Source organism: Trichosurus vulpecula, chromosome 5 (assembly GCF_011100635.1).
Source record: "Trichosurus vulpecula isolate mTriVul1 chromosome 5, mTriVul1.pri, whole genome shotgun sequence".
NCBI classification, from domain to species: domain Eukaryota; kingdom Metazoa; phylum Chordata; class Mammalia; order Diprotodontia; family Phalangeridae; genus Trichosurus; species Trichosurus vulpecula.
The window spans coordinates 198015400-198039219 of NC_050577.1; the positions used below are offsets into that span (position 1 = coordinate 198015400).

Consider the following 23820-nt stretch of genomic DNA (forward strand, 5'->3'; position numbering starts at 1 on the left):
TAATTCTTATTTCTTGCATCTCAGACTAGGTATCTGTAGGAGCAATTTAGGTTTGAAGATCTCTCTCACTCATTAATGGGCCATGTGACTTGCTTATGTCACAGGAAATGACGAGAAAGCAGTTATGACAGAGCTAAGGAAAAGAGCAGATGTGCTGTGCTGTGCTGTGTGAGTGTGAGTGTGGGAAGGCTACAGCAAGGGGGCAGATGGTTTTGGGATGGCGAGGCTCCATGCTGTGATATTGTGTTTTAAGTTCCTTGCTGTTATGATAAAGTGGGCCTACTGGTTGTGGGAGTCAGTTACTTGGTTATGGGATCTGGTTACCTGGTGTCTGAATAAATGTTTTATTTCTTCAACCTCCTATTTGGAGAGTCTCTCATATTTTGCGATACAGAACTACATAGGCATATTCACGATTATCATCGATGTTGTGTTTATTGCCTTGCTAATACAGTATCATTAAAAAAAAAGCCTAGGGGATTTGAAGACATGGGTTCTGGTTCTAGGTCTGCTACTAATAACCTCTGTGAACTTGAGCAAGCCACAGTCTCTTTGGGCTTTAATTTTTCACTTGTAAAATGAAGGGGCTGGATGAAATGAAGTCCTTCCTGCGCTTCTAGTCTATGGTTTGAGACAGATGATGTCAGTTTCTAGAATCCTGGCAACTCTCAACTATCATGGGATGATTTGGAAGGGGAAAAAATCTTGTATTATGCTTCTCAAAAGCACAACAGCTTGAATTCACCATGATTTCTACTGGAGATCTCACATACAATGGTGCTGAGATGATGGAGTCTTTGGCTGACCACATTTTTGACTACTTTTAAATTTTACCACAAGCCAGCCAGTTGTCTCCTCAGACCCAAATTTCTTCCCAAATCCCAAGTCATAGTTAGCAGTTGGGTGGTACTGTGGATAGGGTGCTGGACCTGGAGTCAAGAAGGCCTGAGTGCAAATCCAACCTCAGACACTTATTATTATGTGACCCCAAGCATGTGATTTAACCTGTCTTCCTCAGTTTTCTTATCTGTAAAACGGGGATAGTGACAGTATCTACCTCCTAGGGTTATTGTGAAGATAAAATGGGATAATATAAAGTGCTATGTTAATATTAGCTATTGTTATTACATATATTTTGTATTATTATATATTATCATACATATATGCTGTATGGCAGATTTTTGATCAGGTTTAAGGTAAATTCCTTCAACCCCAAGAACAAATAGACTACAGACAGCTATAACTATATAGGAATTTAGCGAGTTTGTTTTTAAGGGCTGTTCTTTGTCCTTCATTTTAGTGAGATGAAGCAATATAAGAAATTCCTTTATGACATGACTTCAATGATACAATCGTCTGAAGTTTCTTCACAGAAAAGCTAACATCAGAAATGGAATCGTTCTCATGTATACATTTATGGGGGGGTGTGATGCCCTTTACAACCTGACTCTAAACTACATTTCCAGGCTTAGTGAAATGAAATGACATTTATCAAATGCTTATAATGGTCACAAACTGTGCTAATATTAGGAAGACAGTACCTTTTCCTTAAGGAGCTAACATGTTTTTGAATCCATAGCGTCTAGCACAGTGCTTAGGACACAGTACATGCTTAACAAATGCACATTAAATTGAATAAAACCTATGTGCTCATTGAGGTGGTCACTCCTTCCACTGGTAATGATCGTAACTCATTCATGTGGCAATCACACTCAGCTCACGAGATTTTTGTTCTTTTATATTTATAAATTCTTCAATATACTGGAGAACTTCCTTCAGGTTTTTTTTTAATTGTTTGGTGGAGATAAGAGCAATACCCTGGGAGACCATCTGTTATCCTTCGATTTCACGACAAGCTCACCATGTTTTCTGGTTGTTGTGATATCTTTATGCTGTGTGTGTGCACACGCGTGCATGTGAGCACAAACTTCTGTTGGGAATATGCCACAGCCTACATAAGCCGCTTTACATCTTCCCATTATTCTTTGGGTCACCTGCAATTTTTATTTTTCTCAAATTGTGGGGTTTCAGGATTCTCAACCATATAGAATTCCCAGATGAATATTGTATTAATAACCACCACCCCCATCTAAAGTAAGTGATAAAATACTACTTTCCAGTTCCTTAATCAGGTAGAAACACATCTCAACTGAATCAAATAAATTAAAGGCATTTCAACTAAGAGTGAAGGGTCTTGATGAATTTAGATGTAATTGAATTGCCATACAGCAGGGATAGGGAACCTGCGGCCTTGAGGCCACATGTGGCCTTTTAGGTCCTTGGGTGCGGCCTTTTGACTGAGTCCAAGTTTTACAGAACAAATCTTTTTATTAAGGGGGTTTGTTCTGTGGAGTTTGGATTCAGTCAAAGGGCCACACTTGAGGACCTAGAGGGCCACAGGTTTCCTACCCCTGCCATTGAGTGATATTGCATGAGTGTTTGGATTGGCCGAAGAAACTTGGTCATATTCTAGGGGTTGTCTATAAAATATCTAGCTAATCAAAGTTGTTGGAGAGATTTAGTTTCCACAAAGTGGAGAAGGAAAAGAGAGACTTCCAGCCACACTCCCTGAGGAGCTCATTAGGGTCAGGGAAGAGAATACTTTGGCTTTGACCTTGGTGTCCTACTCTTTTGGCCCTCCTGTCTGGAGAAGTACTTTGAGAACTCGAGAGGGTCTTGAACATTTTGGACTTACCAGTGGTGTTCTAGCAACATACCTCAGCATAATAGCAGCCGATGCTTCATTGGAAGCCAAGCACAGACTAGATAACAGATTCATAGCTCTACAAAGAACCCAGTGAAAGAGGCGACATCATGCCTAAGGGGAACTTCTTCAGTACCCCAAGAATAGAAGAAAAGGACTTACAGCACTGGTTACTCTGAGATATCCCTTTGTTATGTTGTGCTCTCTAAACTTGAGCTCACTTTCACCTCCCAGGGGTGGGGAAACCTGTGGCCTTGAGGCCACATGTGGCCTTTTAGATCCTTAAATGCAGCCTTTTGACTGAATCCAAAATCCAATGTAAGGATTTAGAAGGCCACATGTGGCCTCGAGGCTGCAAGTACTCCACTCCTGAATCCTAGACTCTCTATATACACTAGATTAAGCTGAAAAGAGGCAGATTTAGGCTTGATATCAATAAAAGTTCCAAAGAATTGAAGCTGTACAAAAGTAGAATGGCTTGACTCAAGAGGTGGTGGATTCCTTCTCTTTGGGGACCTTCAAGCAGAGGCTGGAGAACCACTTGTCAGCTATGTTATAGTAGGGACACTTTCATGTATTGGGTTGAACTAGATAATCACTGAGGTCCCTTCCACCTCTAAAAGTCAATGATTCTGCAAATTATGTGTGACTTTGAATACATCTTCTACTGCAGAAAATTGTCTGCTAAAGTCTGCCTACTATTGTCTTCTCATGTTTTTGTCAAGGACAATCTCAACACACACACACACACACACTGAGGATATTATTTAAAAGATTGAACAGAAGTGAAGAAATTGGCATGTGGGTTAATAGTTGCCTACATCCTCTCTGTCACCCTTGGAGAATAATCTCATCATTGTTGAGACACCTTGAAAATACAGTCCTTTAAAATTGCATTATCACCATCTTGGGTTTGTTTTGTGCGCATTTTGAGAGATCCAAACACTTTTTCCAGCTTTACCTTCTTAAATGTTGCTTCTTCTTTCAGCACGTTGGAAAACTGAGATGGTGGTGTACAAATGTGTTGGTTCCACTCACATTACTGATCATCATGGAAATGCTAGCACATCTGTTCCATCTAATTATTATCTATTTTTATAATTATCACATGTAATATGTTATATATTAATTACATATTGAATATACAAATTGTTATATATTGTAATTATTATCTATTTTCTATACATTCAACAACAACAAAAATAAACCTTTAGTCAAGTGCCTGGCTAGTCACAGAATCTTAGTGGCCATCTAGCACACCCTCTGCCTGGTGAGGAACATCTTCTATGACATCCCCAACTAATGGTCAGCCACCTTCTGCTTGAAGAGCCCCAGTGCTGGGTAATTCATCATTTCCTGAGCTAGCACATTCCACTTTTGATCGGCTTTAATGGTTTTTAAATGTTTTCATGTTTTTTCCTTTGTTGTACATCACTGTCAGTTCCCATTGACCCCTGCCCCTCTACCCCCAATAAATTCCTCTCTTGTTACCAAAAAACATAGAAAACAAATGAACACATCAGCCATGCATGAAAAAGTATGCCTTATTCTGTGCCTCCTATTTGCCAGCTCTCGACTAAGCTATGGGAGGCATGGGAAGCTCTAAATGTTTATGTAGAGAGCTGAAATCATTCTCTTTTTTTAACTCTCTTCCCATTCTTTTCTCTGGGACCAAGTTAAACAAATGTAATCCTTCTTTCACATGACAGCTTTTCAAATACTTGACTATGGTCACCATTGTATCCCACTTACTCACTCCCCCCACATCTTTTCTCCAGGTTAAACATTGTAAACACCTTCCACTGATCCCCCCACCCCATATAGAACCAACCCATTACTGTATATATACATATAACCTACATGTTTATATATGTACACATATACATATCAAATATGTATACACACATATAAAACTTATTCTCTCTGTCCCTATTTCTCTCTAATAGAATGTAGACCATTTTCTTTTGGTTTTGTATACCCAGCATAGCGTGCCTGGCACATAGTAGGCACTGATAAATGCTTGTTGAATGCCTGATTAGAAGAGTATGAGGAGTAAGTACCTAGAGAGTTTTGCAGTCAACTCTATGGGTTATACAAAGACCACCACCTCACACTAAATCAGTTTGGTAGTTGAGAAGCTGGGATATAAAGAAGGTTATCAGCCACCTTTTTTTGTTTACTGGTATTTTGTGACTTCCCCTTGAACAAACATATTTAATAGTAGAAGGATCATCCACCTCTCCAATTACAGTGATTCTAACACATTCTTTTATAGTGGCAGGGAGGAAGAATTAAGATGACTTCAAAAAGGTTGGATTTAAAACCCCATGATTACCAGTAAAGATGGCATCTGTGTGAGGAACCCGACACCTAAGCAGTCATTTCTAGGCCCATAACTTTATCAGGGCTGTCCAACCTTAGGTTTTTATTGAAACGATATACAATATATTTTGATTTGCCGTTTTAGTGAGAGCTCTGCAGTAGCTCAGCTTCATTTACTAAAGCATTTACGTAAATTTCTATGCTTGTATGTTGGCCGCATTTTGGACGACCCTGACTTAAATTGTGGAGAGCTATTTCACTTAATAAAGGAGTTATTGGCAAGTGGTCTCAACTTTTGTCCCTGACCAAATGATTCTAAAGGGAAAGTTGACAAACTCCTGCTAGGTCATGGACATTTGTAGCAGGCATTCTAAGGACAAAGGGCAGGGAAGTTCAGATGAAGAAGGTAATCCAGCTTTGTACAAAGTCTTATGCCTAGAGTCTATAATAATTTTTGGTGAGGCAGGTAAGGACATATGTTTTGTTCATTTAAAACTGGATATCCTGAAAGATGAGGATATCTTGTAATTGTTCAGTCATGTCTGACTCTTCGTGACCCCATTTGGGGTTTTCTTGGCAAAGATAATGGAGTTGTTTGCTATATCCTTTTCCAGCTCATTTTCTAGATGAAGAATTGAGGCAAATAGGGTTAGGTGACTTGCTCAGGGTAACACAGTTAGTGTCTGAGGCTAGATTTGAACTCCAGGCCTGGTGCTTTATCCACTGTGCTACCTAGTCACCCAAAGGCAAGTTAACTATTGGCTTTTGCCTCTGGAACTGCCTATATTTTTATAGAATCTTTGAACTCAATTCAGGTTGCTTGAAGTCTAGGGGAAACTTCAGAGGAAAAATGAGTATGTAATTTAAAGTGCACACATGAATATGAAATAATACATGTAAGATGAAGGTAAAACCAGAAATCTTGTGGCTCCTCATTTGCATGCCGTTGGCTTCCAGACTATAGTTGAAACGTGAGTTTTCTTGGTATTGAAGTGAATTTCATCTCTTCAAGGTCACTTTGAAGGCACATCTTTGAACTGCTGAATTTGACACAGGAATAGATCTACTCCCTTGTTTGACACCATCCTTTGAAGGAGTGGACATAAGGCCAACCCAGCAACACTAGTTATGGAGAACAGGAATTTTTCGGATGAATGACATTATACTTAGCCTAACATCATTTAAGCTATTAGTATTTAACTTCTCACCAAACCTTTACCAGATATGCTAAAGCACCATCACTGATTTTTAAATTGCAATATTTCTCCCTTTGTCTGCCCAACTATTATTAGAAGCTGCTGCCCAAACAAATTTTCTATTGCCTGGGTCAGATCATATATATTCACTTGTTCAAAAAACCCCTGTGAGGGGAGGGGAGGGGAAGTTAAAATGCAAACACCTTAGGCTAGAACTTGGAGCAGCTGGGTGGTACAGTGGATAGAGCCCTGGACCCATAGTCAGAAAGACCTCAGTTCAAATCTGTTTCCTGACATTAGCTGCATGATCCTGGGCAAGTCACTCAACCTCTGTTTCCTCAACTTCAAAGTGAGGAAATAACTCCTCCTTCACTGGAGTATTGTTAGGATCAAATGAGATATTTGTAAATATAGAAGTAGTGATATGTATGACGGTAGGCTATGTGCCTGGAACACAGTTGGTACAAGATAAATGCTTGTTTCCTTCCCCCCTTTCCCTGCTCCCTGAATCTAAAGTCCTCTACAGACCCAGTGGCCTTTTAAATCTTATTTTACATATTCTCCTTCACAAACTGTATGTTAAAACCAAATTGGGCTATTAGCTGTTCCCAGAACTTGACAATCTGTCTTCCTGCTCTGTACATTTGCATAAGCCATTCCTTCTGGCTAGAGTTCACTTCCTCTTCACCTCCACCTCTCAGATTCCTTGTCTTCTTTCAAGACTCAACTTGGGTCCCACTTTTCTATGAAGCCATCCAGATTCACTTTTCCTGGTATTGATTGATTTAAATGTTTGTAACCCTTCAATAGAATTTAAATCCTTGAGGGAACAGAGTGTTTCATTTTGTGCACTAAGCACAGTGCCTTCTACCTAGTACTTAAATGGCTGGAGAAAAAAAAATGTAAACTCTAACAGTTGAGGGGCACAAGAGGAAGAAAGAGAAAAGATACCCTTCAAACAGTCTACATTCCAGCCAAATTAGGCTCCTTATTTCCTACCTTTTCTCTATTGGCTCGGGTCATGTTGATTTCCATGTCTGGAATGGGCAGCCCCTCATCTACATCTTTTGAAGTGCATAGTCCTCTCCTCCATGAAGGCGCCTCTGAAAGTGATCTCTCCCACAAATTTTTATTGGTTGTCTTTTGTGCTTCATAATCTCTCGTTTCTGTCTTTCTCATTATTACATCACAAACTCCTTCAGAACAGGGCAAGTATTATAGTTATCTTTTTATTACCAATAACTAGCTAGCACAGGTGTTTGGTAAATGTTAATCAAATTGAAATGTTTGCTGATCGTCTAGTCATCCAGCTGGACAAACTCTCAGATAATTTAACTTACTTGGCTCCAGTCTACTTTCTGTTAGATGGCTCTCCCAATCCTAATTGCTTTTTGGCTAACGTGTGAGTGTTGCAGCTGACCTAGCCCACACAGACTGGGTAAATGGTCGTTACGATATACTGAGGCATTCCAAGTAAGTTTCTGAGTCAAGAGGGCAGCGGACACCTTGAGTCATTCACTGCAGGAGAGCTGATGTATCTCCCCCGAGATGGTCCTTTCTCCTTTGTTACCTGTAAGCTTTGGACTCCCATTACAGTAATCAAAAAGAGGTTCCATGGGACAAATGCAAAAATCAAGTGGTTGTGGAGGTTTTTCTCTTATGATTCGCAGGTCGTGTTTGTGAACTAGACAATATACTTACCCTCAACACCGCCTTGGCTAATTTCTTCTTCTGTGGCAGCTGCTCAGATTTGAACTGCTTTCTTACTACCTATTTGGGGACATGTGCCTAAGAAAATACTGAGATCATAATTTAATCAAGCTTTTCCTCCATTACAAACCATGACTTCACTTTATGCAGTAATAGAGCAAACAAGGAATTACTTTGATCGTATTTCATGTTATTATAAAGAGACTTGGGACATCATTTTATATAAAAACAATTTATTGAGATGATGTAATTATAGGCTTTTCTTTAAAAATTATTTGCAACTCACTGGCCCTGAGAATAGGCATTTTTTTTTGTATTTGGTTACATTCATTTGATTCAGTCCCTTATAAACCCCACACCTCATAAACAACAGATTAGAAACTAAAAAAAAAAAAAAAAGAAAGAAAAAAAGGTCTAGATTTATTCTGGATTTGTAGGTGGTTGTCACAAAGAAAAACCTTCAAGAATAGTCACTGGGCACGTGAGAGATTTCGAGAGTTGGTAGTCAATTAGTGTTGATGCGAATGTGACTGAGAGCATTCTACTTGGCCTCTATAGCTTCCAACTAGGCAATGGATTACTTTTATGTCCAGCCCTGGATTGGAACATTACCCCCTTTGGTCCAGGTCCCTGTTCAGAAAAGTAGTAAATTAAATGCTTCTCACTAGCACCAAACATTTTGGCAAAGAAATGCAACCTTTTTTTTTTTTGTTTAGTATTTTTTTTCATCATTTTCTTCAGCTTCCTTTGAGGGGGTGGGTCAAATGGACTATGGCTGATCATATAAATAAAGTTTTCTGTGTTGTAAGTCCCAAACCTAGTCTCTGACTTGCTGTCTCCAATTCCTGAATTTCTCTATTTCGTGTCATCCCCTTTGCAACAGGCAAGTTAATACTTCTAAAATATTTTGAGTTTTGGACTGGAGTTTTGGTAGTGGAAAGTGGAAATTGTGTTTCGGCCCTCAACATTTTTACTTGAAAGGTGAAGATATGCTCTTGACTAAACAGGTTGCCATTGTAGAGGACAGTGGATGAGAAGGCCCTGACCACATTCTAACTAGAGATTCTTCACTGGAGTTGGTGAACTTTGGTTTTATTTTTTTTAAGTATTTTAATAGAATTGATTTCTTTTGCAATTCTATAAATTTTGCCTTGTGCATTTAAAAACATAATTCTGAGGAGTCCATGGACTTTGCCAGACTGCCAAAGAGGCCCATGACACAAAAAGTCTAGGAATCCTTGCTTTAAATGATGGTAATCATTGATACCATTTATCATCTGCTCCTTGTGGTTGTCCCCAAGCAGCTCTTGGACAGCTGGCAAACTGGTGTCCCAATGAGGAAGGAGGCTAAAAAGGTTGAGCATATTTTAGAGATCCGAGCGTACTTGTACTCAGTCTGGCATCTCTGCCAAGATGTCCCTGCTTCAGTCTGGTGGAAAGGTGGCAACCTGTCGGTGATTTATTGAACAAGATGTCCTGAATAGAGTGGTTATGGTTTTCTGGCTTCCAGTGGTGCAGAGAAAATGGGAGGTGTTAAGGAAATGGGGTGTTAGAAAAGTGCAGGATGAAAGCAAGAGGTCCTATGGCTAAGAGCAGGAGGCCAATCTTACTTCACCAGTTCTATTGGGACTGAGCGGGATGGGATCCATGATGGCATCATGGCTATAGAACGGCATACCTTATTCAAAAGAAGGAGAACAGATCATGGGGAAAGTGGAACAGCATTGCATGTTTAGAAGTTATATTCATATGGGAAATTCAGGAATGTCAAAAGGCGGGGAAGGGGAACATTCTGGAGAGCATCTGGGTAACAACCAATGGAAGGACAGATACAGAAGAAGTACTGTTTTGGAATACAAAGACAAATTAGATGAAGGCGTCTTCAGCAATCCAGACACCTACCTGTTGGCATCCTAGCGGCTGCAAGGAGAGCAGCTCAAAAAGGTGTGGCCGGTCTTGGCAACAATTTTATTTTTCAAAAGGGAGGAGAAGCAAAAAAGGGGAACTGCCTTCTTGGACCATTCTGATCAACAAAAAGGAATTAGTTGATGAAGGAGATGCAACATAAACTTTGGGGGCAAGTGGCCGCTAAGATACCATCCATGATAAAGTGTGGGGGAAGGGGTGAAAAAAGCCAAGCAGAGGTGGATAAACACCCAAACATATCTGGGGATAGCATATTTCAAAAAGTTTGGATCTAATGGTCTAATATTTTGCTAGGGAAGTTGACTCAAGGGAGTTGGAAAACTCTCAAGAATGAAAATTTGAAGACTCAGGCAGATCTGGTTCTGATGAGCAAGAAAATGGGGGGCTGCTTAAAGAAACTGGATATACCAAGAAATCACTGACCAATTAAGAATTTCAGAAGACATATGTAAGATGGAAGAAAGGGTAATTAACTGAGTATGAATATGATGGAGTAGCATGAACAAGACAATCCTATAAGAACCGACAGGAATCCTAGGGCCCAGAATGAACTAACGCTGACAATAAATACTAAGGAAAATATCAACAAAATCTGCATTAGGAGTAAGAGGAAGGAGGGACACTGAGAGAGGCAGGAATGATAACAGGTGAGAGTGAAAAAAGTGAATCGTTCAATTCCTTATTTGTCTTTTGTTTTCTTTTCCAAGAAGGATAGTCTTTGGACTGGGAAGGTTGGAATAAAAATGATTAGCAAGGAGTAAACATCCATTAGATTATAAGCTCCTTGAGGGCAGGGACTGTCTTTTGCCTCTTTTTGTATCCCCAGTGCTTGGCACATAGTAGGTGCTTAATACTGATTGGTCAGACAAGCATCTAGTTGTTCTTTATTGGCTCAAGTCACCCAGTCCAGACAGACTAGAACCTATGGTGGTTGGGGTACAGAGAGAGCAGATTCCCCTTTATTGGAGGCTTGCAGGCAGATATTGGACAAGTCATTTTTTTCAAGATATTACAAAGGGATTCTTGGTCAGGAACAGGTTGGGCTATTTCAACTCTCAGATTGAACTAGAGGTGGAACATCTTTTCATGTAGCTCTCAGCCTCTGCATTTTTCTTTCCTTCCTTTGCTGGTCAAGAATCCCCATGGGATAGAAAAAAGAAAGTAAAGGAACTATTTAGGGTGTTCAATGAATTTTAAAACTTGCCCAAGGTGACATTTTGATAAGTGGTGTCATCTGGTGTGGGAGAAATGGCAGACAATTTCATACTAGTTAGAATCTGTCTATAAAATCAGAGAGGTTTTTGGGTATGGATCATGTGAAGACTGTATTTGTCATTGGTTCCAAGGGTCCTATCTCTTCCTTCACAGAGCACATCATCAGCTGGAGCTTGTGGAGTGAACATAATTAGCAGCCACCTTCAGGGAAAGGTGTTATGTAAGATATCTGGATTAATAATGGATTACTAAAAAAAATATACAGGAAAAGGGATTACGCAGAAATGGCTACCTTTCGCCATTTCTTCTTCACCATGGTTATCTTCAGTATTTTGCATTCCCACAGAGAATGCAAGCAAACATAAAATATTAAGGAAAAGAGGACCTTTTCCTCTCTATCATATCCACTTGGATAATAAGAGAGTCAACATTTGTTTCTAGTTGGGAGTGATCAGAAACTAATGTCCCAAACTAAAGGAGCAGGATTTTCTTTCCATTTCAGAGCCAGAAAATATGGCTTTGGGGTAAAAATTCCTGCCCTTTAAAAATCTTTTTTAAGAATATGAATTATTTTCACAACATACTAAGTACAGCCACTGGCTCAATTTCATCCTCTGAGATCCATTATCACTTAGAGGGTGAAAAATTTCTGGCTGTTGTTTCCAAGCACGCTTAAAAGATCTGTATGCTCTTGAACCATTTGGGAGTGAACCATATGGCATTTCACCTTTACTAAAGCAGAATAAAGCCGAGTGTTTTACAGTCTGTCACTCTACTGACACAAGGAAGGAAGTCTTCTAATTTCCTACAAGCCCTAACCATCCTCAACGGTGAGAAAGCGATCATCTGATTTTGCATCGACCTGGGACATGTTAAGAGGCAAAGGACCTGAGTAAGGCTAAAGAGAAATTTGTTGTCAGCTCTTCCTGGTGCTCTAGGATCTTAGTATTTGTCACCTTGATAGGTTCCCCTGTCAGGAACCGTCTGAAGAACGATGTCTGCCCAAGTCCTGAGCACATCTGACTTAACCAGGAAGGTGGGAAAGGCGGGAGGGGTTTGTGGAGCAAGCCCAGGTATCCTGGGTGCCTCAAATGGGGATAGCAGCTGCACCTACTGTCGCTGAAATAGCCATGAGAGTCTTGCCAGAACGAGTGAGTCCACAGAAATGATATAGTTCATAGGAATAATGAAGCCTTTTTATTTTTATTTTTTTTGTGGTGGTGGTGGTGGTGGTGGTGATGGTGGTAGGGAAGTCTGTACCCCTCATTCTGGAAGCCTTAATAAGATAAACTCAATAGAATGTAAGCTCTTTGAGGGCAGGGATTAGTTTGTCTTTGTATCCACAGTACCTAGTACAATGTCGTGCACTCAGTAGGTGCTTAATAAAAGTAAATTGAATTGAACTCAATTCTAAATGTCTAGAAAATTAAAAATGCCCACAGCATTTCTTTACAAAACACCTGTTATTAGTAAAAGTATTAAAAGGTGGGACAGTCCTCACCTTATGAGATTACTGACATAATTTCCAAGAGAAATAGACTGATAAATGAGCCCTTTCCCAAGTTCAGACATCCCATCGATAAGGAAGGAAGGAAGGAAGGGCTGATGACGTGTCCCAAAAGGGAAGAGAAGATCATTGCTGGCAGCTGGAGCCGCCCTAGAAGTTCCTTTCATCTCAAATGCCCTAATTCAAATGGGGACTAGGGGGAAAACAGGGTAAAAGAGGCTATGAAATCATTAATAAAAATCTCTGAATAACGGGAAAGACAGGACAGGGTGTGGAACCGTTTGCAAGATGATGTTGGGGTGGGGAAAGAAGAACAGGGCGTTTCTCTACCCCCTCTCCTCTCTCTAAGTTCTCCACTTTACAGGATATTTTTCATTAAGTCCCTGTGTTTTCTTGATCATATTTTCACTCTTCAGTGTTACGCAGAATCCTAATTCTTGTAGACATCTCGGGCAACTTGGGAGTGGTGTCTGTGTCAACCTCCAGAGAAGGACAAATAGGTTAGTGCCCTTCTCCAAAGCTGCACTGTTCTTTGTAGGTTGGTTTTAGGCCTAGCATGTAGCCTTTAGAAATACACCTGTGGAGTTTCTGACCTTCCTAAGGCATATTTGAGATTGGTGACCCAATGCTGGTATTTTGTTTTGACTTTCTAGCACTTTAGTTCATGGGCCAGCAATTCCCAAGGTATTTCTAAGCTGAACTATGCTGAAAGATGTCCAAAGCAGGAAGGAGGGAAGGAAAGGGAGAGAGATAAGAATGAGTGCCCCTTTTCAATTTTTTTTTTCTTTTTAAGTTTTCCTCCTCCAAGCCCCCAGCAGCCAGGATACAACAGCAACAGAAGCAAACCTTCTGCGTACAGTAGAAGAAAAAAAAAGAAACCTTGCATACTCTCTTTCCTGTCAGGTTGGATTTTTATGCCATAATTTGTGAGACTTGCAAAAAAAATATAATCGATATATATTTCCATAGGAAAGCAAACTCATCTTGCCCTATATGAATTATGAAAAAGTCAAACTGCATGTTCATAAAAAAACAGCAACAACCCCCAAACCCAGAAACTAACAGTGGGCAGAGGGGTGGGGATGAGGAATTACAGGCCAAGGGAGATCCTCAAAGGAGAGTGAAATGGTACATAAGTCCCAGGCTCTGGGCCCTCTACCAGAACACCAGCCCTGCTGCTGCGGATGCTTTATCTAAGGTGTCTGGGGTCCCTTCTGGTCTGGTCAACTCCCAGTTCTGTGTTTCTTCCTTTTTGCTTTCCCTCAATCCACCCTGCTCCCACACACCTCCAGCACTCCAGCTGGATGGTTTTTCTTTTCAGTGATCCATCCCCCAAGGTGGGACGTTGGTTTCTTCAGCACTCATCCTCCTGGTACATTTGTTCATCCAGCTCTTGGGACTCAAGGTGTTCAAGGCGGTCTGTTCGGCCACTCATGATTTCGTCTGGGGTTTTCATGAACCTTTTTTTTCAAGAAGAAGAGGAGAGAGATTAAGTTTTTTTCAAAGATTTCTTCATTCCCACACTGTAACCAAGAAAGGTCTACTATCATCACGTTAGCTAGAGAGCTGAGTTATCTACACTTCCTATTTTATAGATCTTTGGAATCTATAAAGATCCATTCGGTCTTTTTATCCCTAGAGAATGGTATGCAAACTTTTAGCTCAACAGTGTTGTAATCAATCAATTAATAAGCTTTTATTAAGCACCTACTATGTGTCAGGCACTGTGCTAAGTGCTGGGGATACAAAGAAAGGCAAAAATACAATCTCTGCCCACAAGGAGCTCACATTCTAATGAAGGCGATGACAGAGAAATAACAATGAACATATAAGATGATATATATGTATATCTATAATGCACACACATATGTATGCATACATGATAGATATGTACAGATGAACTGAGAGGTAATTTAAATGGATACATGTATGTGCATATGTATATGTAAATGTTTACGTATATATGTATATGTGTATGTATATGAACTGGAGATAATTTCAGAGGGAAGCATGGGGGGGGAAGGGAAGACCAGTAAGGTCTCCTGCAGTAGGTGGGATTTGAGCCAGGTCTTAAAGGAATACAGAAGGCAGAGGTGAAGAGGGAGAGAATTCCAGGCATGGGGGACAGAGATAGTGTTCTGTGCGAGGTAAAGCAAAGATGCCAATGATGAAGGATGGTAGAGTATGTGGAGGGGAGTAGATTGTCATGTGGGAAGGCAACAGGTTGTGAAGAGCTTTGTACGTCTAACACATGCTTTCCTATTTGGTCCTATAGGCAACAGGGAGCCCCTGGAGTTTACTGAATAGCAGTCAGACCTGTAAGGCAGATTGGTGGTGTTTTTGGAGGAGGGGGAGAAGGAAAGGAAGAAAAAGGGTTAGATCTATTACTCCACAGCTTTTTGGGTTAAATCTTTCTTAACTCAACTTCTCTTCTAGATGGAGCTTACATGAAGTCCTAGAACTATCTCCAATGTGCTGCCTATAATTCTAGAAAAGCTGATAGTTTTATAACACAATTTCAACTATGGTGCTAGGGATAGCTATGGTGATCAACTATGGTGACAGGGAAGATGAGCTGACTGCGTGAACTTCAGAATCGGTCCTAATTGTTATGCCTGACTCCAAGTTCTTCGGTCTTCACCTCACCCTGTCACACCAGATGAATCCTTCCTAAAACACCAATTTCATCAAATCACTCCCCTGATCCAAAGACTAATAATTATGATAACAATAAGAATAGCTAACATTTATATAGCCCCTACTATGTGCCAGGCATTGTGCTAAGAGTTTTACAATTATTATTTCATTTGATCTCAAAACTTGCTGTGGAAAAGGAGAGGAAAGCTGAGTACAGTTTAACAAGCACCCCAGATTTGGCTCAGATAAAGAATACAGAAGATCCCTGAAATGAAATTTCTAGAAGGAAACATCAAGACATAGGGAGAAACATTTCTAATGAGGAAGATTTGGAGAGAGTAGATTCTAAGGAAGATTTGGGGAGGGAGTAGATTCCAAGAAAGAATCTAAGTAGCATCGCCTGAGTTAAAATCCTACAGATTATCATGCAGACAGACGGAAACAGTTCTGATGATGAAGAAAAGGAGAATTATCTAAGAGATGGATTTGGATACAAAGGGAACCCATCACCGATAGTCATGGAAAAAGAGGAGGGTGATTAAAGAACCAAGGCTCTTCCCACCAGCCACACTGCCACTCCAACTTAGACTGTCGTCTCTCCCGTGAAGTGTTTGAGGACAGAGATCACGTCTTACAGACTTTATTTTTTGTATCCCCACAGTGCCAGGCATACAAGTATGTCTGTAGTTGGTTTAATGGTATGTCCTAAACAATGAATGATTTCATGATATACATTCACTTGTTACACTGGAGGTTCCAGAAGCTATGTAATACAGACATCACAGAGAGAGTCCTTTTATTTGTTCATCGACACTTGGAAGATATACATTATTCATGTAATGAAGTGGTATGATCTCAATTCTATAGATCCGTGTGGTAGTGAACGTTATTTTTGAAGTTTCCTGCAGAAGAATGTTTTATTATATATTTTCAAGGATGGTCCTGCTAATGTGACTTTTACTTGACTAGGAAGGCCTGGGGAGAACTTTTGGCTGTTTCTCTTTGTGGCCCTGCTGTTTTCAATGTAGAAAATAACTCACTAAAGAAACGATAACAGGTTTGGGGCGTTTTTAATCTATTTGTCTCCTTACAGGTTCATCTTTGAACACCCTTGGGCAGTAATGTTAAACTCAACAGCGCTGGTCCCATAAGGATCCCTGCAGGCACAGACTGACTAAGAAAACCACACATAAACAATTATCTGGGTTATACTGTATTTTTACTCATTTTGTAACTACTTCTCCATTACATTCTAATCCAGTTTGTGCCATACTCAAGAGTGTTGTGGGCAGCTGGTGGTGTGTTTGACTCCTCTGCTTTTGGGACTCACTCAGCTCCTCCCTATTTTAGAAGATACTACTTGCAGCTTTTCAATATTCTCCTCTGAAACATTTGTGCTAACAAGTTTATATTCTAAACCTGTGTTCCCTTGGTTTCCAAGTCTCTGTGCTTGGAAAAGAGATCAAGTGTTTGCTGAGGTGGTTTCTGGGATATTTTAGCCATCTTGTTCTGATGGCTTTAAATTGGCTAAACTTCTGAAGGAAATGGTAAGAATCCCAATGAAAGCCTTTTTCTCCATAATCTGGCTCCAACCTCTTTCCGGACTCATTCCCAGAACTTTATATTTCAGTCAAACTGGAATTCCATCTTCATGCCTCGGCACAGGCTGTCTCCCAGGACCAGAACCTTCTCTCTCTTCACCTCTGCCTCTCAGGACCTTTCATTCCTTTCAGCGTTCAGCTTAAGCATCACTTGCTTCTGATCTCCCTGTTTGTTAGCGTTCCTTCTCAAGTTACTTTGCATTTACTTTTTAATATATCTTATGTTTGGTTATCTATGTATGTGTCTATCCCCCCACTAAAAAAAGTTTAAACTTCTTCCAGGCAGGCGCCATTTTGTTTTGTTCAATATCCCCAGTGCCTAGTAGAATGCTATGTAAATGGTTAGTCCATAAAAAAATGCCTGAATGAAATTTGGTTAAATCCTGCTCCCATCTACCATTTTTGATGTCAATAATTTGTTTAAACTGGTTGCATTGGAGCTGAGGTGTCTTCTTCTCACCTTTATCTTTTATTCTAATGCAGTGCTGATTCTGATTTTCACTAGGGCTAGTTGATAGCTAGACTGAGCATAAGTAGCTGATTTTGAAATGACTCCCTTGTCGGTAATCAGTTGTTTTCTGTCTTTAAAGATATAGTCAATTTGCTTACCATCTAGTACCTTCATAGATGCCTCTTGAAGAAGTGTTTATGGTATATAGTTTTGGAAACCTGAGTAGTCTCTAAAGTTCTGATCTTTTTATTTATTAAAAATTTTTTTCTACTGATATCTTTTGAATTTTTACATCACTTTTATTTCCAAATATATCCTTCTCTCCGTTGCCCTACTCAAGTAGCCAGCCCTTGTGACAGAATAAAAAGAGAAAGAAAAAAGGAGTTTGGCTAAACCTGCTGAGCTGGACAGTAGACTCATTGTTCTAACTTCCTCTCCATGCAAAGAAGGGAAGGAAATACATTTTGTCACCTCTTCTTTGGGGCCAAGTTTGGTTATTATAAAGTATTCCGTTTCATTTTTTGTTTTCAATGTGACTCTTTCCATTTCCACTGTTGCAGTCATTGGGTATATTATTTTCTTGGTTCTGCGGACTTCACTTTCCATAGAAGCCTTTCCATGTTCTTCTGTATTCTTTAGTCATCATTTCTTACACTGCAGTAATATTCCATTTTGTTTTAAGTATCACAATTTGTTCAGTCATTCCCTAACTGATGGGTAGTTTCTTTGTTTTCAGTTCTTTGCTGCTACACATATTTTGATACATTGTAGTACGTATCTGATACATGCTTACTGATTGATTGTTTATGGGATCTCTCTACCTTTGATATGCTGGGGTGGGGCATATGACTAGCAGTGGAATCTCTGGGTCAAAAGACATATCATTCATAACTTGAGCCTCTTCTTCTAGTTTTCTTACACCTTACAACCTTCCCACCCCCACTCTCACCACACATACTCTGGGGTCCAGTGATGCTGGCCTTCATGTTGTTCCCTGAATGAAACCTGCTATATCTACCTACTCTGGATCTTTTCACTGGCTGTGTCCCCTGCCTGGAATGCTCTTCCTCCTCATCTCTGCCTCCTGACTTCCTTCAAGGTCCATTTAAAATCTCTTCTTCTACAGGAAGTCTTTCTGTATACCCTTTAATTCTACTGCCTTTTCTTTGTCGCTCAATTCCAATTTATCTGGTATATAGCTTGTCTGTACATAGTTGTTTACACGTTATCTTCTCCATTAGATTGTGAGGTCTTTAGGGGCAGGAACTGTCTTTTGATTTTCTTCGTATCCCTAGAGTCATGAGCATTGAATATTTCTCCAGTTAATTAATACTTTGGTAGATTAAAGCCCAGGTACTTTATGTATTTTGTGATTACTTTGAGTAGGACTCTCCTTTCTATTATTTCCTCCTGGATTATGTTCTTGCTATAAAGAAATGATACTTATTTTTGTGGGTTTATTTTGCAGTCTCTTTGAATTCTTAATCTTGAATCCAATTTTGAAACATTTTTGGTTGACCTTTCCTGTGACCACTTTCACATGGAAATCATTAAGTATCTTTCTCCATGTTGATCTGGATTGTAAGAATCTCTCGAATTCTTCACAGAATTTCTCTACTTTCTGATCCTCTGCAACTGATGCTGATATATAAGTTTAAATTATCTTTATGATGGTTTTTTGGCTTCTAATCACTGAAAGCATTGCAAGGAGGATGACTGAGTATCCCATGAAATGGGGATGTTTTTATTGTTTTTTTGGTATGTGATGAAATCAATTCCTGTTACTGGAACCAAAGTCAGAGTTATTCCAGCATGGTAGAACTGGCCAGGGTTCTTCATTGGTACATTCTTCACTTTGTTGGTACACTGTTTGAGAATCCATGGTCACTCCCATGCCACAGTGGAAACATTGGAGAAGAATTTCTGTAGAGATTTTTCCAGTACACACACAAGAGTATATAGACTGATGATGTGAAAATTCAGGTCCAATTCTTGGCACTGCCAATATGTGACAGAAAAAAACTCCCAGCAGACTTAAGCAACTCTTTTATAAACTACAAAGATAATGTTAACTGATCATTGGTATTCTGGGAGATGAGTCAGCTAATACTTAACCAGTGCTTTCAGCTCTAATTGACTAAAAATAACGACAAATAAGAGGTTTCCCTATTATTTCCAAATGGTATTCTATGTCTTTAGCTGTGATGGTCTATGACATCAGAAGATATATCTAGCTCCTCTACAGTCTCCTCACCAAGGCCTCACCAGAAATCATGCCCTGGAGGAATTTTTGCCCTGGGGACCCACTATTGACTGCCCTTCCACAGCAATACTACTTAAGGAAAGTCTCAGTCATACTTCACTTTATTCTATTCTCCATAACCTCTTTAATACTTCCCCCTCATCCACTCTCCAGCTATGAAACCATCTCCCGTTGTTCCTGGATAGGACGTGCCAATCTATTCCATTAGATTGTGAGTTCCTTGAGAGCAATGACTCTCTTTGCTTTCGTAATTTGTATCTCTAGCACTTGCCATATAAGAGCTTATGAAATTTTTTTTTCATTTATAAATGTTTCATTTATCCCTTTAAAAATTTTATATCATTGTTACTTCCTAATGCTCCGACTTCCCCCATGTTATCCTCCTTGTAACAAAGAGATACAATTAAGCAAAGGAAAACTACGCATTGGCCACTTATGATAACATATGGCTCTTCTATGCCTGTGGTTCTGAACCTCACTGTCGGCAGGATGGAGGTGTATTTCATGGCCAGTCCTCTGATGCTGAGATTGGTTACCATGTTAATCTGAGGTCTGATGTCGCTCAAGACCTTTTCCTTTGTATTATTATGATCACTGACCAAATTGTTCTTCAGGCTATGCTAGCCTTTTTATATCAATCCATATGAATCTTTCCAAGTTTTTCTGAATTCTTCCTGTTTACTGTTTTTCAAGGTCATTTCATTCATATACCATCTTTTCCCAGTGACTCCTCAAGTAATGAATATTGCTTTGTTTCCAGTTTTTTGTTTTTTTTTTGCTACCAAAAGAGTGCTTATATAAGTATCTTGATATTTTTTGGAACCTTGTCTTTTGCCGTCCATCTTATTGGAGCATATACGTATTGGTGGTATTGCTGGGTCGAAGAATATGTACATGTTAGTGACTTTCCCAGTAAATTTCCAAACTGTTTTTCAGAACAGTTGGACCAATTCACAATTCTACCAACAATGCATTAGGATATAAGCTGGAACCCTCAAGACTATAACAGTTATGCTGATTTTGATAACTTCAATCTTCGTTTAAAAAGAATCTACCACCTGGAAGAAGCAAAGTAGAAAAAAGGAAGTGGTACCTGAACAAAAGCCTTTGTCCTGGCTCCTTCCTGATAATGTTGAGTTTGTAGTAGTGGCGAAGGGCTCGGGACATTTTCTCATAGGTCATGTTTGTTCTGTTCTGTTTGTTCAGAGAAGGAAGAAAGAAACAAAAGCACAAGATGAAATGAACTTCAGAAAAGTCACTAAGGGGTCTATTTAAAAAGAAAATACAACACACACACACACACACACACACACACACACACCTTAAGACCAGTGCTTGGAATGGAAAGCTACCTGTTCTGTTCCCCTTTGGCTGTTTCCATGCCTGTTTTGCCCCACCCCTTTGTTTTTACACACATGGCTGTGGTTTTCTTTTAGGGGATGAATAGTCTTTTGTAAAACATCCTGAGATCAATAGGGAACAATGTACCTTTTAGCAATCTTCCTTAATTCCTCTTCCCACGAGTACTTTCTGGTTGGCTTGAGGAATTTCCCATGAGACATTTTTCTTCTACCTCATCAGTCCAGCCTCTGTACAGTGACACTTGCTGAACTGGCGTTTCTGTTTTACCATTTAAAATTAAGACTAAAAAAGGCCCAGCTGGGAAATGATTCTTAAACCAGGGAGATATGACACAAGTCAGAAATGGGAGTTTTCTTTCCCTTACTAGTAGGTCACATGTTTAACAACCCCCCCCCCCCCCCCCCACCTGGGTCAACACTGTCTTTATTTGGTCAAGAATTAAATTGTCAGGACCTGTGTTCAGTTGTTTCAGTCATGTCTGACTCTTTCTGATCTGTTTTCTTGGCAAAGATACTAGGGCAATTTGCCATTTCCTTCTCCAGCTCATTTTACAGATTAGGAACCGAGGCAAACAGGATTAAGTGACTTGCCCAGGGTCACACTGCTAGTAAGAGATTTGGAGCTAGATTTGAACTCAGGAAGATGAGTCTTCCTGACTCCAGGCCTAGAACTCTATCCACTGCACCACCTGGTTGCCCTGTTAGGGACTATAGGATCTCTTTAATTATGTTGGGGGCATGCCAGAGATGTTCTTTTCCTAGAAGACAGTGGAAGTCCCAGGAAAAATTCAGTCAACTTCCAGCTTTTTTAGTCTATGCTGCTCCCTAATGTAATGGTGAGGTTGTACTGTCACCCTTCCTTGTGGGAAAGTTTGCTTCAAATCTGCCTGCCTACTAACCGAGTAGTTTGGAATACTGTACTTGAACTAATTTTGTTTTCCCCTTGGTACCACGGTCTCAACAAATCCTCTCTTACTACTTTCCTTCATCTCCCTGGCTTTCAAATGATGGAACCACCATATTTTGGGAATGATTATCATCACATTCTGAAGTCAGAATCAAGTTGTTATCTAAGCATAAACTAGGCTTTCATTTTTCCTATAGTTTCTAAATGGGTAGGATTGGAAGTATTATTTTCCCAGAGTCCTCTTCTGAGTCATATTAGACCCACAGAGAGTCTATAATTCTTAGACTGCAAAGAAGTCAGGCCTCAGTTGAAGGGGATAGGAGACAGGATAGTTTTTTTTTTGAAATATACCTTTAACAAACCAGAAATACTGAATTAACGGGCAGACTTCACACGTTGGAGGGTGGGCTACGATGACATCTTTAATAATTTCCCCCTCTTTAGGGAAATTAAGTATGAATTAAATAACAAACTACAGAACTTGGAAATAGAAGACAGACAATTATTCTCTGGTACTGGCTTCACCAAAAAAATCTCCGACTCCTTTTACCTTGTGATTTCCCCATAGTCGAGCCAGTCCGTTGGGATCCACTATCCGGAATATTTTGGATTCTTTGTCCTCCCATCGGATAAAATTTTCGTACCGGCTGTCAGAAAGCAACTGATAGACGTAGTCCCAGAGCAGCCTGCAGTCTACGGAAAAAAAGGGCAAGAAAACAGTGGTGACAAAGCCTTCCTGGTGAGATGATACTCGAGGAAAGAACTTTTACTGAAGCAATAATACAGGTGACCCCTTTCTTTGTTACAGCTAAGTTCTCTAACTCACTCATTTTAAACGAAGTAACTTAGAACAGATTTCCCAGCCCCCACCCCCCAATCTGTAACATCTCCTCATTTAGGGAAAAAGCAATGGAAAAGTTAACAATTTGCACAAAGTCACACAGCTAGTTAGTGTCAGAGCTAGAATCAGACCTCCAGTCTCCTAATTTCAGTCCTAACGTTGCCATGAACAAGGTACATGGCCTCAGGCAAATTGCCTCCCCTAGAATGTAAAAGGATTAAATGGTCTCTAAACTTACTTCTATGTCCCCAAGTTCCCTGGTTCTTTCAGCAAATTATTTTGGCCACATTCCTGTCACTGTCATTAGTCACTGTCTGCAGAGGGTCCCATAAACTAGGCTTTCATTTTTCATATAGCTTCTAACTGGGCACAATTGGAAGTGTCAGTTCTGCAAATCCTCTTCTGAGTCACATTGGACCTGTAATGAGTCTATCCCTCTTAGACTGTGAAAAAGTCAGGCCTTAGCTGAAGGAGCTAAGGGACAGGATGGCTATTTGAAATATACCTTTAACAAACCAGAAATACTGAAAATGAACAAACTTTAACATGTTGGAAGACGGGCTACGGTCTGTCCTTCTGTACTAGATAATGAAATGAAGCTGGGCTCCAAGACCAGGATTCAGTGACATTCAAAGAAAATGGTTTGTTAAGGGTGCGATCCTGCTGAAGGGATTGGTCAGGTTCCCTAAATGGCCACTAGAACAAAATGGATACCAGATGGAGATGTGCTTTCTATGGCTCCACAAAAGTTCTACTGTGTGCCTTCATCATGGCATGGAGGTGACTTTGAGTTCTTCAAGGGAATAGCAGTAGGTGGCAAACTCTGGCAGACGTTACTTGACAAGGAAGGCTTCAGGTACAGGTTCAGTAACAAGTAAAGTCAACAAACACTTATTCTAATATGCTTGCTATATGCCAGGTACTTTGCTGAGTGCTGGGGACACAAAGAAAGGCAAAAGATAGTCCCTGCTCTCAAAGAGCTCATAGTCTAATGGGAGAGTCAACATACAAATGCCTATGTACAAACAAGCTACAGACAGAGCAAACTAGAGATAATCTCTGAGGGAGGGCACTAGAATGATTAAGGAAGACCTTAAAACAGATTATGTGTCTGCATCTTATGGAGCTTCCTAAGCATAAAGAAGTCCATGACCAGAAAATGGCCACCAGGTGCGGAAC

At 40.0% G+C, this 23820-nt stretch overlaps 1 protein-coding gene across 1 annotated transcript in view; it reads right to left on the reverse strand.

Annotated features, from left to right (window-relative positions):
- Positions 1–12279: 12279 nt before the first annotated feature.
- Positions 12280–23820, reverse strand: part of ETV6 (ETS variant transcription factor 6) — a 342518-nt gene continuing 330977 nt past the window's right edge. Inside the window, exons 6-8 of the mRNA XM_036759590.1 lie at positions 22351–22493; positions 20626–20726; positions 12280–14040 (exon numbers count right to left, since the gene is read on the reverse strand). Coding sequence (XP_036615485.1) covers positions 13935–14040; positions 20626–20726; positions 22351–22493 — 350 coding nt within the window. The 3' untranslated portion in view covers positions 12280–13934. The remainder of the gene's footprint in view (positions 14041–20625; positions 20727–22350; positions 22494–23820) is intronic.